Raw genomic sequence first — 16,931 nt, 5'->3', positions numbered from 1 at the left:
CCTCTATGTTGATCGTAGAGGCTCTCAAAAAAGCACAGCAGGAACCAAAACATATGTTAGGCATACCTCAGAAATGTTAAGAAATGAAAACATTATATGTAAATACGGCTATGCCATAATCCCCGGCTGGTTTTTGTGGATCAAAAACAATTGAAAATCAGCGTTTCTTTCGTATAGTACGTATCCTTACTATTCCAAGTACTGGGAATACGTCTCCATTAATTGATTAATTTGTTTGTTTTTATTTTCCCAAGCAAAAGAGGTCTTTGACCTAGGAAATAATACGTAAAAATCCAGATTAGTTTCAAAGGATAATATTCTATTTTATACTTCACCGAAGTGAAAAACAAAAACTTCCCTGAAGATAATATAAGTCTTTTATTACGTCTCCTTGTTTCACAAAGTACTAGGCGCCTCCATCGAATTATTTATTAGACTTTTTTATGCCTCACAAAATAAGGGGGTTTCGAGAAAGGGAAAATTATTAAAAATAAACAGAATAGATGAATAGTAATATTTTGCTCTGCTCTCTACCTTAGGTGAATATTAAAACTTCTCTGAGGCTGCTTTAAACCATTTACTACCTATCCTTTTTTTTCAAGTACCAGGCGCCTCCATCCATAAATCACTTCAAACAATTGAAATTATTTTTTAAAATAAGGAGTTTTTTAGCGAAAGAAATATCATTTTACATAAAATCTGGCAGGCTTATAGTTAATAGTAACAGCTCATTAGCAATTATTACCTTACTATCTTACAAATACTTACCAAAAGTTGCTGTACCTCTTTCAGGCACTGTCAGTTATAATATAAACTGAGAGTATGGAAAGTGATATCATCTTAAAACTCCCCTTGAAAAACGAAACAATTCACTCTCCAATGCGATTCAATGGACGTTTCCGATTTTATTTTTGGTAAGATAACAGTTTCTTATCTACAAATATATATAGTTTTGTTTCTTGGCTTTACTATAGAGTTTCGTTAGTGTTTCTATCTCTGTGAATGAATCAGTGTTCGGTGTACTTTGTATGTCTCAGTGTGTGTTGTGTTGTGTTGTACGTGTATGAAGTGCTAACGTGTTTCATCACACTATTCTATCCGTTCGCAATCGGAATTGGGTGGAGCAAAAAAAACAAACTACTTTTCATCGTAAATAGAAACACTATCGCTTTTCCTGCTCTAACAGACAGAGGAGGAGCAGACATTTCGGACGTCGGTTTTATTTTCGCGCCCTTTTTTTCACTTTTCACTATAATATTTCTCGTGTGCAGATTTTCATCTAGAACAGTACAAGAGGAGAACAGTAATGGTGCTAAAACGTAAACACAACAAGCCCCTTGTTCCATGTGGAACGGTTTGAGCATATGTGGTCCTAGTTTTTCCTTTCCAAACACTTCTTTCTACCACTATTGCACCTTTTCGTGCAAGCACTCTGCATCTCTTCAAACTATCTAACTCGTTCGTAACACACCCATTCTCGGGAGGGGGAAGGGAAAAGAGGGCTAAACAATTTGGCCTATCGTATAAGTATATACGCGATCACTACACGATCTTGTGCGAACAGTTTTTTGTTGTTGTTGCGGTAAATATCATTTTTCTTTTTTTGTTTGCGGTTGTGCTCAGCACGATACACTCTCGGCAACGTTCTCTCTTCGATTAAAAGTGGAAAACAGACAACGGGTTTTTTTTTGTAGTACACTTTACATTTGCTACTGCCACTACTCTACTGGCCACAGCTGCTGGAAGGGTACCGTCCTGGAGCACACGGTCTGAGTGCTGACAAAATCTGGAATCTGAGGACTATGCTTTTGGTTGCTTTCTTTTACAAATAGATCCATCGCTGATGAAAGATGATCGTACGTACATAAACTCGTAGACGCTTTTGGCACTTATAGTGGTGTGTGTGTGTGTAGGTGTGTTGGTGAGTGTTTTTTTTGTTCTAAATTAGTATAAAAACGCATCACAGAAAAAGTAACAGGTATACTAACAGGGTGGGAACACAGGTATACTAATCTATCATTCTGTCTAAGGAACCTTGCAGTACAAACGAAGTGGCTCTCTCCCTCGCTCTCTCTTTATCTCTTTCTCTTTAAATATTAAACACCGCGACTAACGATAGTCTCTGCTAAAAGACATCTTTTTCCCACCGGCTTAGCATCCTTCCAGCAGCTGCGGCCAGCCCGAATCCGTGCGGGCTTCTTCTCCTTCTTCTCAGGGAATAAAATGATAGGCAATTGTTGGAGGTAAAGTGTGCCACACGAAATAAGATTGTTTTGGTGTATCATAAGATTTCCATCACCCCACATGCAGCACATGTACGTCTGTGTGTGCGTGTTTGATGTGTGTGTGTGTGTGTGTGAGAGAAGTTTCGCTTTTAAAAGAGTTGTTTTTCTTGTACGTATTCAAAGTGTGTTGGTGTGCGTGTGTCAAGATGTATATATATATGTATATTTATACCTATAACGCTATATACTCTTGCTTGCTCATCTAGTCTTGTAATTCCAAATTCTACAAATCTATTGGTAGTGTGCTGGAGTTTTTTTAGTTGTTTTTTTTCTCTTCTTAATATTTGCTATCGTTTTCTTGTCTTTCTGCTCGGTTGCTTTTTTTTGCTTTCCTTTCTTTACATTTTCCTTAACTTTTTTCAATGTTTCTACTACAATCGAAAATATCGCAAAACAAATACACAACTACTCGTTAGTTTCTCTCTAAACTAGACGTTTTGTCCTCTTCTCTTCAAATTACGACAACTCTTAAATAGACGATATAATATTCCGTTCCACTCCTCTTTTGCTGCATACTAATTAATATATTTGGCGTTTGTTTGTAAGAGATGTTTTCTTCTTTCCTTTCCACTTTCGATCTGTGTCGCATTTGCAACACTTTCGTACTAATAGATTGGTTGATGTTTTTTGAAATTCGATTTAAAAAACTGTATGATTTCGCCTTTGTTTTGTTTTTTTTCTTCTCAATTTGTTTTTTTTCGTATAGAGAACATCATCTTGTAACTAATGCTTGAGAAGAAACTCATCGCTAAAATAGATTCTGTTGCTCGTTTGTAGAATGTTGCGTCAATTTTTGTAACAGTTTTTTTAACCAATCGATCGCTAGGAACCGACCAACAGTTGAACTCAACTTAAGGACACAGTGACACGATGCACGTACTTTACGGGTTCTCACTAGTTTGAATGTACATGTCATCGTGCACAGGTGCCGAGTAGTCGTTTGTTTCGCTCGGCTTTACACTATTTACTAATCTATTTGTTTGGTTTCTCATCTTAAAGCTAGCTTAGCGTTTAAATATAGTATTGTTATTGGTTTTGATTCACCTAATTCGTAGAACTTATAATTCAGACCATTTCTTGATGTTTAGTGTACTGTTTGCTTCGTTTTTAAGTCTATTTGCTTCCACTGTCGCGCTGCTGCCATCTTACCGTCACGTCGCTGCATCTGTTTTAGTTTTTTTAAAAGAAAAATGACTGAGCTGAGCTTGTTTGAAAACTAAACGTGATCATAAAACGAAACAGAAGTAGCTTCGAATGGCAAATTTTGTGTCCTCACATACATCATGAACCCGCCTTTTTGTCAGTAAAATTGTACATTTATGGCGATTAACGCCGTGTGCATCATAGTAATAGAAGAAATCGCGATAAAGAACAATTGCAATTGCTTTTTGAAATTGGACCACACATGTTCTATGTTCACCTTTTATAGCTTAAGCACCCTTTTCCACAATACGGTACGGCACATACGTAAATAAAAGTTACGGTAAAACGTAGAGTTTAACACGCGATCGTGTCTGTTCGTTCGAGCGGCTCGAATCGTTTCGTTCGTTTACCTCTTCTATCTCTCTCTCTCACACACACTCATTCTCTCTCTCACACACACACATACACGCACATGCACGCATGCTCTTAGCACACTCCCAAGTTTCTACAGAAGACATCAATTACTATATTAGGTCGACAAATCATGTATAGTTTGTAACGGGGCTTCTTGTTTTCCTTGCAAAACGTTCACCGATTTGGGCTCTATCTTTGGTATAATGTCTGACGCCTGAAAGTATGCAAGATATAGGTTTTTTTCCTATCGTTCATCCATCCAACTGGCCTACCTTCCCTCAAACAAGCATCAACTAACATACTCTTGCATAGTTTTAGGCGTTGTGAACCCAAGAAACGATCCATCGGCGAGCCAACAACTCACTGCTGGGTTGAAACTTTGATCTCGCCTAGCGCCTGAAAGAATGCAAAATATACTTTTTTTCTATCGTAAACTTGTCAACTTTCCTACCAACAAACCCATGCATACTTTCAGGCGTGGCAAACCCAAGAAACGAACCATTGGTAAGCCAACAGCTCACTCACCCCCCAGCTTAGCTACTGCAAAACCGAATGGTGCCCCGCATATGTCACATCGGTAGAATAACCTAACGTCCACTGAACACAGGAGAAGGCTAGCTAACGAGATTTATATTTAAAGTAGGCACTCCTAGAGACACAGATAATGCTGCCATCGGACAGATAGAAGAAATGTTCCTAACACCAGGCCTTTGTCCTTGTCGTTTGTTTGTTTGCTTCGTTACGATGTGTGAGTTTGTGTGTGCGTTTTTTTTTGTGTCTTCCAACTCTCTGAGGGCGCAGACCGGATAACTGAAAAACTTTTTCTAAATGCATCCATTTTAGATCACTGAGAGGGATACGTACACAATACGCAACTGGCAGTAGCTGCTACAGTTTGCTCCGGGTCTCCATTGCAAGTAATGAAGTCTGCGTTCTGCGGTAGAAAATGGAGATCTTTCTACACGTCCCCTTCGTGGGACAAATTTTCTATACACGTTTTGCGTAAAAATCCCATTTCAGGTTCCTTTGTTATCAGGTGCTAAAGTTTTGGAGTTTCGTATCACCTTCCGATACCCGAGTAGTCGCTAGTCGATCGATTAGAGGATATATAGATAGAGTGGAGTGACAAGTTGGAGATCGAACCGTTCTAAACGTGATCGCCCAAATGCCCTCCTCTACGCTGCCTAAAACGAGTTATGTTAGCTTGGTGTTTGCAGTTTTTGTTACAGTTTTCTACTAAGTACGGCGGCTGGGCCGCTTTGGTTTGACTCCGTTGTGGTTCCCCGTATCGCCCGACGACACTGTAACGATCACGTCCTCTGCCTGTGAGCTCTTCCACCGCGTTTGTCCATACTTGAGACGCAATTCTTCGTGTAGCTTGTCGCGCAACATGGCACTGCCAGTGTCGGCCTCGAGAAAGGGAGGTGCAAGTCCTTGCGCTACCCGTTCATTGATGGGAATAAGCCGCCGGCGGCCCGTTTCGTACAGTTCGAGGTTAAGCGGTGAGCGGCGCGAACGCTTTTTGGTCTTGGCCGGTAGGATAGGCTTTTCCTCACCGTCTGGTTTAACGCGCCCTTCCGCGCCAGCATCACGGCCCGTGTCTATCGTGTCTAATCCACCGGCAGGCGTTAGCTTACCATTGAACGTGTCACACTTGAACACGGACACGCTCTCTTTGCTATTGTTCTTACCCGAGTATGTGTCGAACTTGGAGCTTGATCCGGGCTCGGCCGAGCTACCCTTACCGAACGTTTCGAAGTGATGGGACAGGTCCGGTGGTGAGCTCGTTGCTGCATCCCGACTCAGCCGCCGACCAATCGTCCCAAGCCGTTCGCTGATGATGCTGTCCGTGCTAAACCGGCGCACATTGAGCGAGGATGAGAAGGACGAACTTTTGCTGCCTCCATCCCGGGACTTTGCCAAACCCGAATCCGGCCCGCGATAAACGGCCCGGACTGGCCCGGCGACTGGTGGAGGCGGACGCTGACAGAGCGCGAACCGGCCGGATGAACCTCGGGCAGCAGTGCCTGCGAGGTGCTTTCCGACGTTGCCGACAGCGATGCGTCCACGTCCGTGTCCAGCTGCACCCTGTCGAGTTTGATGTTTCTAGTGTCGGTATTTAAAAGCACACACGCACACACGCTTACATAAAACACACTGCACTCTGCACGGGACGGAAGGGGCTGGCTTTGGCTTACCTGCGTATTTCCTGAATCATCTCGAAAAACTGGGCCTTGCTCTTGCGCCGGCGTCTCTGCTCATCCTCCTTCTGGGCCGAAAGGAAAGCGCGCGTTAGTAGGCGAAACAAGTAAACAAACCGAGTTACGTTACGAGAGGCACTGCGCGAGGGAAAACGACCTTGCTCGGGTAAGCTGTACATGGTCGAATTGGGGGTTGTTCTTACACAAACGGAAATACCACAAGCAACAGAAAAATTTAGACAAGCACCAAAAAGCCATTTTCCCCGGCCATACATTACCCGTTTGACGCTCTTCTGGAACAGACTGGTAATCTGTCCCTGGCGGATCGTATGCACCAGCTCCTTGGCCGCATGGTGCGGTGACACTAGCTCCACGCAGTTGATGAACCGGTACAGCTTCTGGCTGAAGAACATGATGTTACGGCTCTTCCAGATGGTGTCCTTCGGCTGGTGGCGTAGTATCGGGAGCGTGTACTTGTAGAACACGTGCTCGATGATAAGGATCAGCACACCGAGCACCATACCGACGCCCAGAAGCAGGAAGACGCCGGCCACGGCCGTTACGCCCAGCGGTTTCGGTTGTGCCATTTCGCGGTCCAGCCTAAAGCAGGGCAGATCGCCGTACCACTTTGCTGTCAGTATGTCCAGATAGCCATCGTTGGAGTACTTCGAGATCAGAGCCGACATGGTTTTCTTCAGCGGGAACCTACGAGACACGGGGAGTTGTGTACTAGAAATCTTAGATGAGAGTTTGCGTAGTCTTCCACCTTACCCTTTGGACATGCCTATCGCATAAGAATCTTCAATATAGTTATCCCCTATTCGCTGCAGGGAGCAACTTTGGTCAGTACCACGGTAGTAATCCAGTATGGGCGTATCACACATCAGCAGATCGATCGTGCGGTTCCTGTGAAGAAAGCGATTAATAATTGATGAAGTATTCCTATCAATTCTGGGTGCTCTTCTGTACACCGTACTTTAGTCGTTCGATGCCTTCGTCGATGCTCTGCAGCTGATACTTTTTCATGTGTTCCCAGAGTCGTTTGTCGTTCTGCTGGACGTACGATTCGGCTGCCGTAGCGATCGGTGAACCAACGCGTTGCGTCAGCATCTGAAAGCCAGAGGCATTAGGAGGAATTAGGAGGTATATTTTGAGAGGACTCTTGATCGCCAATGGCCACCGATACCTACCGACATTTCGTAGTATTTTGCCTCGTTATGGAACAGCAAACCCGCAATCAGCGCCGCAATGTTGGCAGTGTACGAGGCAATGAATATTACGCTGAAGCCACCCCACACGTTGATGAGGAATTTGTTGGGCCACGATTTCGGTGCCTTGAAGGCGACCAGATGTCCACACAGCAGGCCCCACATTACCCAAAGCGCTGTTCGCATAGAGATTCGTAAAAAATGTTAGTCTTCTCAAGGACACAACTTCGTTTCCTCACATACCCGACGACATGCTAAAGTTTTTGCTCCGCTGCCGGCCCCACGGATTCAACCCGAACGGACTCAACCATTCGTAGATCGCCACCGCCACGGCGGTAACGTTCAGCGAGGTAAAGATGGCTATCCAGAGCTCTGGCGAGAAGGGCAGCAGAAACGCTAGCAAAGGTATGTCGGTGGCCGCTTCCGGTGCGGCCAGCAGCGATACACCACCGTGGAAGTATGGTATCGTAAAATCGATCACCTCCGAACGTGCCCTACGAAAACGAGGGGAACGTTAGAGGCATTTCTGGTAGCAATAAGCCCTGTTAGTATCAGTACTCACTTCGACACACTTAGCGGTGCAAAGGAAAGATCGGCTGTGCCGGATATGAGATCACCAATCACACCGTTCCACTGTTGCCGGGTGCGCACTGGTGGTGCGGTCGAGAATTCAAACGGATAGGGTGGCATTTCCTCTCTGGTAGCGTTCATGCCGGCCTGTGAATGCTTCAACTTCGATCCTCGTTTTAAGCTTCTTCCCGATTGTGCTACAAATTAGGAGGAAAGCTCGTTAATGTTGTTACTACAGGAGTATTGCTACATTGCCAAACATACCGTCAAACTTTGATTTTGATTCTACATTAATTGGTAGCGTTGGCTTCCTTGGTGCTGGTTCCGATGGTTCGGCCGGTGGTGGTACACGCCGCCCGAACAGTCCATCGTGCACGATGTACAGATGAAAGTCGAAGTTGATCTCCGTGGCCAGTTTCTGCAGCAAATCCATCGATAGGCCGTAACAACAGCGTGTTCTACATGGAATTGAGAGAATATAATCAGTACATAAGCCATATCCAGGATGCAGCTTTGAAAAGCCATTTAAATTCAGACAGCCTTTGGTGGAAATTTGTCTTGGAAGAGGATTATAAGGTCTCTTGGTGGATGAGACTTAATGGACGAGGTCCTTTAACTTTGATTAAGAGGACTCTTGTTTGAAGAGGTCCCTTAGAGACGACGGTGTCTCCTGATAGATTTGACTTGAACGGTCCTTTCGATTAGGAGGTCTTTTGTTAAATAACTCAAAAGCCTTCAGTAGATGAGGCGTGTACGACGAGGTGCTGCTGGGTTGTGTAGTGCTCTTCAGACGACGAAGTCTTTCTGTTACATTAAGTCTTTGTGAGAGTCCACAGCTTGTAGACTAATGATACCTACCGATACAGCGGATACTTCTGATGCTGCTCCTCCTGGTAGTGGTTGGGCGATTGATTGATTTCCCGCAACCGATTGCGACGCTCAATTTCGTTAAACATCAGCGTCAGATTGTGTCGTCCGGTGGTGTATATCTGGTAGCAGATTAAACCCCGCAAACACTGGCTTTCCTCGTTCACGGGAGACTCCATCACAAACGGTGGCGCGACAGAAACCACCACCCGGAACATGGTTTTCGCTTTGCCAGCTAGCCCTGTTGGGAAGGTATTGAGAAACTTATTAACAAAATGTTCCCTTAGAGCTATGTTAAGAAGAATACTACTTACCGGACACTGTTACATCTCCACCGGGCCATATGATCGTATCCAGATGCACCGAACGTCCCGTGATCAGTCCCACACGGCGCCACTTCGTCGCGGCACCGGTTCCAGCCGTATTACCCATCCCACTTGCTGCCGTCCCGTTAACCGATCGTCCACCTTCTCCCCGATCTCCACTGGGGTAATCTCCCTTTGGTGTTGATGATGATTGTCTCGCTGTCGGCACGAGGTTCAGCATTTCGAAGTGGCTAACCAGCGACTTTTCGATAAACCCGCTCGCTATCGGAAATCCGGACAGCGCTTGCGGGCATTAGCTTGCAGATTCCTGTGACAAAGAGACGTAAGTAGCTTAGTATACTTAATATCCTCATGTGCTCTCTCTCTCGCTACTTACTTGGCAAAATTGAAGGCCTTGGCCTGCTCGGCACGATTAATTGTACCCATGCAACCTCCCTTGTACCGTGTAGCTCCCCCGCGACCACTGCCTCGACTGCGGTCACTGCCACCCCGCTCCGGGTTGTATTTGTGATTCGTGGTCGCTGACCACCAGGTGCTTTGACGCTTAACTCTAGAACTATTTGTACTACTGACATCACGTAAGTTTGCACTACTATTGCTTATAGGCGAAATAATATCGTTCGTTCCGTGCGGCGGGGTCGTTTGTGACGGTTCGTCCTCCGCTCGCTGCTGCTGCCGCTGCTGCTGGCCCAATAAACTAGGGCTCGTGAACACTTTGTTGCGTATTTGCACTGTTAACTGGTAATGTTAAAACTGTATCTCCCTCCGGGCCGGTTGGGACCGTGTCCGGGCGCACCGTTACGGAGCGTTTCTGTTGCATCTGCACCGGCCGCTGCTGCCCTCGGGGAACTTTCGATTGGTCCTGCGTGTTTCCACGCTGGGTCGGTCCCGGGCCATCACGTCCCGCCGGTCGCCCACCCTTTCCCACCGCCGGTGCATCGTCCCGCTCGACTTTGGCCCATGTTGCCGCAAACAATCGTACGGCGGCACGTATAAAATGACGATCAATTTTCATCTTGATCGGGCGCAGCGCAAGCAACCCCACCGGGAAGTCTTGGTTGTGGTGGAACAGCACGTGGCCGGAGGTGTTGTGCAGCTTCAGGTACTCGCTGCTACGCTTCAGCTTCATCTCCGACGTTCCATCGGAACCGGCCGGCATTGGATACTGCTCATCCTCGGAGTTCATCCCGCTCAGTGGCAACGTGCGCTCATCGTCAAAGTCTTCAAACTCGTCCGAATCGGCCGTCAGTTCTTCGAATCGTTCCGTTCGCCGGGCCACATTAACTACCGTGTTATTGTTGGCCGTATTTTTACGACCGTTTTTAGACTTTTCCGCCGGTCGACGGTTTTTGCCGTGTTTCGCGGCACCCGACGAACCATCACCCGTACTGTCCGGTTTGGGATTTACCAGCGCCGCACTACCGAACCGAACCGCTTGACCATCCAGATACGAACGGGTTCGATTTTTGCGCCGTGGATCAAAATCCTCAAATTCCATCCTTCGCTCGACGAGATCGGCCAGATGGGACTGATGCCGCATATCGAACGTGTCGTAAAAGTCGGTCTCCAGCTCGCTCCGTCCTCCAAGGCCAACGCCTACGTCGAGCGGCTGCTTGGAGTCGTAGGACGGTTGCCCTGAGTCGTAAAACTCGGTCGCCGACGTTGTATCCATCCAGAGCCACACAAAGTGACCGTTCAGCATCTTCATGCGCTGTGCTTCGGCCATTATGAGACGTGCCACCTTCAGATTGCACAGCACCAACACGACGCCCTTGGTGGATCGTGAAATGTACGCTAGTTTCCTGGGGCCGGAAAAAAGGATATGAAGGATGGGGCAAGCTTTTTCTACATCAGAGTTATACTTACTTGTAAATTAAATCAAAGTTCGTCGGTAGCGTAACGATAATCGGATTCAGTGGTTTCTGGCGCAGTGGAGTACCCTTCTTGCCACTGATAAGAACGTACGTATCGACATCGCACAGAATATGGTATGAATGCCAGTGAACCTTGAAAAGAACCAACCAAAGAGCGATTACAAAATCCTCCCTAATCCACCATTTCCGCTCCAGTAATACTCACTTGTAAAAAGGTTGCTCTAATGGCTTCAAAAATTTCCCTAGAGGATGGCTGCAGTATTGCTTGTAATTTGGTTGAGAGCTACGAAAGCGAGGCCAACAAAATGATGCATTAATTTGGTTTTTGCGTGCAAAGATCGCGTCAAGGACACCCACCTCATCGTAGGAGTTATGCAGCGACGCAATGCCTCCCTTCGCCCACAGAACCGGCACCTTCATCGCGTTGCCAGCCAGGGCGAGCGATTTCGCCGCCGAACTATCGCCCACAATCACCATCCCGGCCAGCGGCATACCGTCGATTGCATCGCACGCCGTCGTCATCAGTTTCGACGAGAAGCGCCCACTGTCCGGCAGGTTGATGTAGATCGGCCGCAGCGGTGGCCCTTGCGGATTTCCGAACGGTGGTCCCATATCGATCAGCGTGCGAGCTAACGTGCGGCCCCACAGCTTCGCACCGCCGGTAACTGCCACCGCGAAGTACACGGCATCCGGCCGGTCCGGAAACACGGGCTGGGACCCGTCATCGACCGAGAACGAACCGGCCGGATGTGCTTTCAACATTTCCGCTGCCATTCCGCTCGGTCCGGACAGGGCGGCATAATGAATTCCGGTACCGTCGCGTACCAGCAGCGTGGTCTCCGGATCGCCGCCGGTCGAAGAGATACGCTCGGCAAACACGGCCAACACCATCCAACAAAGCACCCACCGCGTTGTTAACCGTTTCCAGGGTAACGCCGTGGCGTCGTGGTAGTAGTAGTAGGGGTGGTAGTGGTGGTGCCTCATTGTCGGTAGCATTTCCCCGGGGCTCGTAACAGTATGATGGCAACTCCTATTTTTCTCGTTTTTGTGGGCCGTTTTTCTTACCGGATGTGATCGGGTACGGTCGCGGACAGATTATGCATGTGCCACTAGTTCCGCGGGCGTCGAGAGTTGGGAACTTTACGTCTGGAACAAGCGAAAGCACAAAGGGAAGAAATTGAAGTTCGCCGAACATGATAATGAGATGTAGAGCGCAAAAAACCAGGCCAATCAAGCGGAACACTGTAAGTAGTATCAGGACTATTGGAGCCTCTCGAAGGACACTAGTCACCTCACTAAAGAAGCATTCACCCCAGCACAGGGATGAAGCTGTGTACATGACAAGGGGGCAACAGGGAAAGAAAAACGGAATGTCTCATAAAAACACTTGAAAACCAGGCACTTGAAAACGGACAAACATTGGATTAACAACACCCCTGACAAGCTCCCACCGCCCACTCACGCACCCACACACGTTCACTTGTGGGGCTGATTATATAATCATTACTTTCAAATCAGAACACACGCACGGCACGGCATCAAATCGGCACGATGCATCGATACTAGCTGATGTTTAGCGCCGAGACAACTAACGTGACACAAAGAAGGAACATCCTCCTCAGCGAGCGTTCCCCAATCATCCGCTTCGAGGGCTTTTGCTCTTAATTATACACCGGATGTTGAGACTTCGATCCACTGGCAGAAGAGCTGTAAGCGCTTCGGCGATACATCCTTTTTCGACCGGGTGCGAGAGAGAGAGAGAGAGAGAGAGAGAGAGAGAGAGAGAGGGAGAGAGCGAGTGGTGTGGCGCAGGGCGGGAGAGCTACCAACAAAAACTAGCAGGAATTTGTTGACATAATAATCAGGTTGTTCTTTGGCTACGGTTGTTCCTGTTCCCCCACGCTTCCTCTACTTACCGATTGATGCTAGTGCCATATGCCGCTGATAATGCAGGTTTCATAATTTGCTACACGGGTTTGAGTTCCGGACTGCTTTTCGTTAGCGTTCCCGCTTTCTTTCCAGACACACACCAGAAACTGCTGCACTGGCTGGCTTTACACCGAATACTCCAAAAAATGTACGAAATGGCAACGGAACTGAAAATTGGATTTGCTCTGCCTGGGAGGGGGCAGGATGGTGGTGGGTACGCGGTAGGTAGGCAGGTGAAGTTTGCAGGAAATGATGGATGGAATGGAAAGGATTGGTTGTTTCTTTTTTTTGTGGTGCTTTATCCCTGTGCTGATGTGCCCTAGCGAAGATGGCACTCGCTGCCCCGTGTACCCATGCAAATTCCACCACCGAAGAATCCTTTTCACTGGGCAGGCTGCAGCTGCTGCTCGTGCTGCTGCTGGCGCTGCTGGCCGAAGTCACAGATGACACGTAAATAACTCCCGTCCCGTGCAGATTCTTGTGCTTCAAAACATTGCTCATCACCACAACCTGAACCTGGCAAAGTCGCGAGCAAAGGTCGGGATGCGCATGTGCAATGGCACTGTTATCGTGCTCCCGCCGTACCGCGCCGTTGCCGTAAGGATAGCGGTGGAGATGCCTGGCCAGCAAATCGGAGCATCGGACAAGGGGACGGATTTGGGGTGCTGGAAGGAAAAGCGCTAGAGCCGAATGCCGAATCTCTACATCTCGGTGGTACGCTTGTTTTGGTTTTTTTTCGTTAACGGTTCAGGAAATGTCGTTATAACGAATGTCATTTAAATTATTTGAATTTTGAAGGGGAAATGAAAATTTAAATATCCATTGAAATGAGCACGTGGTCGTGGTCAATCTCATCTTGATTGGTGCACCATGATAAAGACTAACGAGATGGTCTGTAAGCATAACTAAAGGGTCCTCGACAAAAGGGTCTTGGGGGGTTTAGAGGTCTTGTCGAAGGGGATCTTGTTTTAAGGGTCTTTTGTAAGGAACATCGTCCAAAGCCTTATCCGCTAGACTGATGGCACCCTTCCACTACCAAAGATTCGACACTAAACACTGGACAGGGCAGAGCCTAGCCAAGGCAAGACAAAGCTTAGTACAATGGCATATGAGCTGTACCCTCACCATCGTGCAGCGATGGCTGAGCTTGCCAGGTTTCGGTGGGCTAACGATCGTCGAAGAGGTCGACCTAACTTACCGTCCGATGTGATTGCATTTCAATTCAAACTGGCTTCAATGAACATAAAATGCTGATAATATAATAAAGACAAGCTCTGCCTATGCTACGGGCGTTAGGAGAGGTTTGAGAAGGACTTAAATATCTTGGAGAACTTTGAACTCTGATGCTACCCTCTCTTAAGGCCTTCTGGAGTGGGAAGAAGTTATCGTTTTGTGCCCTTTTTAGAGCGATTTTCCTTTTGGACGAGGATGACCATTGAATGAGGAGGTCCTTTAGACGATACTAGATTTTGATTGGCAAGGTCCTTTGAACGGCAAGGCTCGAAGCACCCGCTTACCGTCAATCTTAGCTTTGCTTAAAAAAATTAAAATATGTGAATAGGCATTCATAACAGGCATTTAACACAGAAAATTGTGGAATTTTTGTATCCAGTTACGCCATTTGGTAAATGAATGCTTTAGCACGTTTAGCAGCGTTAGCGCACCGATAGCACACGGAAGAATATATAGCAATCTACCTGAGTTCCAATAGCATATCCAATACTATTTATCTTATCGAAAAATCGTTACGTATTTTGTGCATTATATTTAACTTTACAATATTTTAGTAAGCAATAGGAGACTGAAAATATTGTGATGCGCAATAGAAAATAACGGTATGCTAATGTCCGTCTACCCAACCACCGTGCCCGACTGTCTCATCTGTCATCCGGAAGCTTCGTCTGTCGATGTAGAAGGAAAAAAATCCCAGATTCTTCAGAGAAGTTAAAGAATTAGTCACGTATTTGTTTATTGCTGCATTCGACGTAATATAGACGGTGTAACAATGCAAGGTACAATAGCTTAATTGATTGCTTGAGCAATCAATCGATCAAGTGATTGGTATCGGTTTTCTGCTTACGAAACGCTGTTTGCCTAGCGAAACACTTGAAACGGGAGTCTGTTTGTTTTGGCTAGATGCTGCAGCTGCTACATCATCAAAATCTTCCTAATCGTGCTTGTTTGCTTCTGGGTTTGCAGGTGATCAGCAGCAGTTTTTCAGTAACCCATCGTACCCACAGCCGCCGGGCTATGGTGTCGGATTTGCACCGCAGCCCGGAATGCAACCCGGTATGCAGCCCGGTATGCAGCCGGGAATGCAGGCCGGATTTCACCCGAGCGCGTTCGCGCCTTCAGCCGGATCGCCGGACGGGTACGTACCGTACGATGCCGAATCAGCATCGGTGAAAGGGTTCGATTTCAATGATCAATCCATTCGTCGCGGTTTCATTAAGAAGGTGTACTCCATTTTGACCGTAAGTAATGCATCTGGAGAAACAAGAATGGGCCCTACATTCGGCAGGAAAAGTGTTTAACCTTCCTAAACTTTCTAACGCATGACCACAGCTGCAACTATCGATTACATTCGTGTTTGTTGCCTTTGTAATGAACCATAAGCCAACGAACCTGTGGGTACGACAGCATCCGGGCATGTTCTGGGTGGCTTTCCTTGTGATGTTCGGCACGCTGATTGCTATCTCCTGCTGTGGAGAGCTGCGCAGAAAGGCACCGGCCAACTTTATGTTCCTGGGATTGTTCACGTTTGCGGAATCGTTCCTCGTCTCGATGGTGGCGGCAAGCTACAGCTCGGAAGAGGTATGATTCCGAACTCCTCAAGCGTGTAAAACAATAGTTCACTATAAAAGATGTACTTGCTTGCTTTTCAGGTCATGCTAGCATTCGGTATAACGGCCGCCGTCTGTCTCGGGCTGACACTGTTCGCCTTCCAGACCAAGTGGGATTTCACAATGATGGGCGGCATTCTGTTCACGGCCATGATCATCCTGTGCCTGTTCGGTGTGATTGCCATCTTCATCCCGGGCAAGACAGTGCAGCTGGTTTACTCGTCGCTCGGCGCACTGCTCTTCTCCGTCTATCTCGTCTACGACACGCAGATAATGATGGGCGGAAAGCACAAGTTCGCGATCAGCCCGGAAGAGTACGTGTTTGCTGCGCTCTGTCTGTATCTGGATGTGATTAACATTTTCCTTCACATCCTATCGATTATCGGTGCATCGAGGAATTGAAGCGTTCGTCTACTTTTGTCATCGATGTATTTCTTTCTCTATCTGTTGTGCGTGTGCGTGCGTGTTGTAATCGGTATAGATGGAAGGAAATGGCGAAGAATGGCAGCATTGTATTGTGCAGATATTACTCTTATGTTATCCACTTACCCCTCCATCGGTCTAACATGTTGAATGAAAGCATAAAGTACCCGAGCATGGCACACACACACACACCGGTGCACATTCTTCGGAAAGATTTTAAATCTCGTGGCCAATCTGTTCGTAAAGCACCGTGCGCATGCATGATGAATACCTCTCAATATATCAAACCGTATTAAGCCCGGTCATCATGTACAGGCCGGATACGGTCCAGGCAGTTTCCATAAAGGATCTGTTGAAGGTGGGAAAATCGAAATAAACTATCGCAACGACGTTAAATTACGAAAACAAAAGTGTAGCTATGAGTTAAATATTATTAAACGGGGCGGCAGGGACAAAAAGCAAGAACATCCAGTACAAGTTGTTGCCACTCAGGTAGTGGGTTCCATTCCAACCTCCACTGGTTCTGGATGGGCTTGGCGCTGCTTTTTCTGCTACTCAATGTCTGTTTTTATTGAAGAGGTCATTTATTCATACAATAATTACCAGCTTGTCGTGCAGGTTTTTCGAACTTTCCAATAAAAAGAAAACAATATACGGCAAAAGACTCGAGAAGGCCCCCCCTAGAATCTTTTGTGTGCAGCACTGTGGCCTGTCATTTTTGTTGTACAGTGGGATTTCTGTATGGTCAAAACCCATTTGATGTAAACATTGTGCATTGTTCCTTAATACTGTTAATAGACAGCGAGTAGAACTTGATAAAATACATTGTAACAAGTGGTTTGAGATTA

At 46.7% G+C, this 16,931-nt stretch overlaps 2 protein-coding genes across 2 annotated transcripts; one reads left to right on the top strand and one right to left on the bottom strand.

Moving 5' to 3' along the window:
- Positions 1-873: 873 nt before the first annotated feature.
- Positions 874-13,360, bottom strand: LOC118508825. Its single transcript, XM_036048570.1, is given in 18 exon segments — positions 874-5,804; positions 5,807-5,948; positions 6,041-6,111; positions 6,322-6,748; positions 6,815-6,949; positions 7,020-7,153; positions 7,234-7,427; positions 7,495-7,745; positions 7,814-8,018; positions 8,086-8,279; positions 8,680-8,929; positions 9,003-9,307; positions 9,391-9,751; positions 9,753-10,816; positions 10,881-11,020; positions 11,094-11,171; positions 11,246-12,034; positions 12,805-13,360. Coding segments are annotated over 17 exon segments (5,304 nt in total). The 5' UTR covers positions 11,873-12,034; positions 12,805-13,360; the 3' UTR covers positions 874-5,078.
- Positions 13,361-14,679: 1,319 nt separating this feature from the next.
- LOC118512894 (protein lifeguard 1-like) lies at positions 14,680-16,493 on the top strand. The gene is made up of 4 exons (XM_036058006.1): positions 14,680-14,829; positions 15,017-15,291; positions 15,383-15,631; positions 15,703-16,493. Exons 1-4 carry the CDS (start codon positions 14,823-14,825, stop codon positions 16,060-16,062), a joined length of 891 nt encoding a protein of 296 aa, XP_035913899.1. The 5' UTR covers positions 14,680-14,822; the 3' UTR covers positions 16,063-16,493.
- The last annotated feature ends 438 nt before the right edge of the window (positions 16,494-16,931 follow it).

Source organism: Anopheles stephensi, chromosome 3, assembly GCF_013141755.1.
Source record: "Anopheles stephensi strain Indian chromosome 3, UCI_ANSTEP_V1.0, whole genome shotgun sequence".
In the NCBI taxonomy this organism is placed as follows: Eukaryota; Metazoa; Arthropoda; class Insecta; order Diptera; family Culicidae; genus Anopheles; species Anopheles stephensi.
Note: the sequence above shows the minus strand (reverse complement) of the source record. Positions and strands in the feature narration are given on the sequence as shown.

Coding starts and splice junctions, on each gene's coding strand:
- LOC118512894 (XM_036058006.1), top strand. Junction 15,292..15,382: donor AGGTGTACTCCATTTTGACC/GTAAGTAATGCA, acceptor GCATGACCACAG/CTGCAACTATCGATTACATT. Junction 15,632..15,702: donor CAAGCTACAGCTCGGAAGAG/GTATGATTCCGA, acceptor CTTGCTTTTCAG/GTCATGCTAGCATTCGGTAT.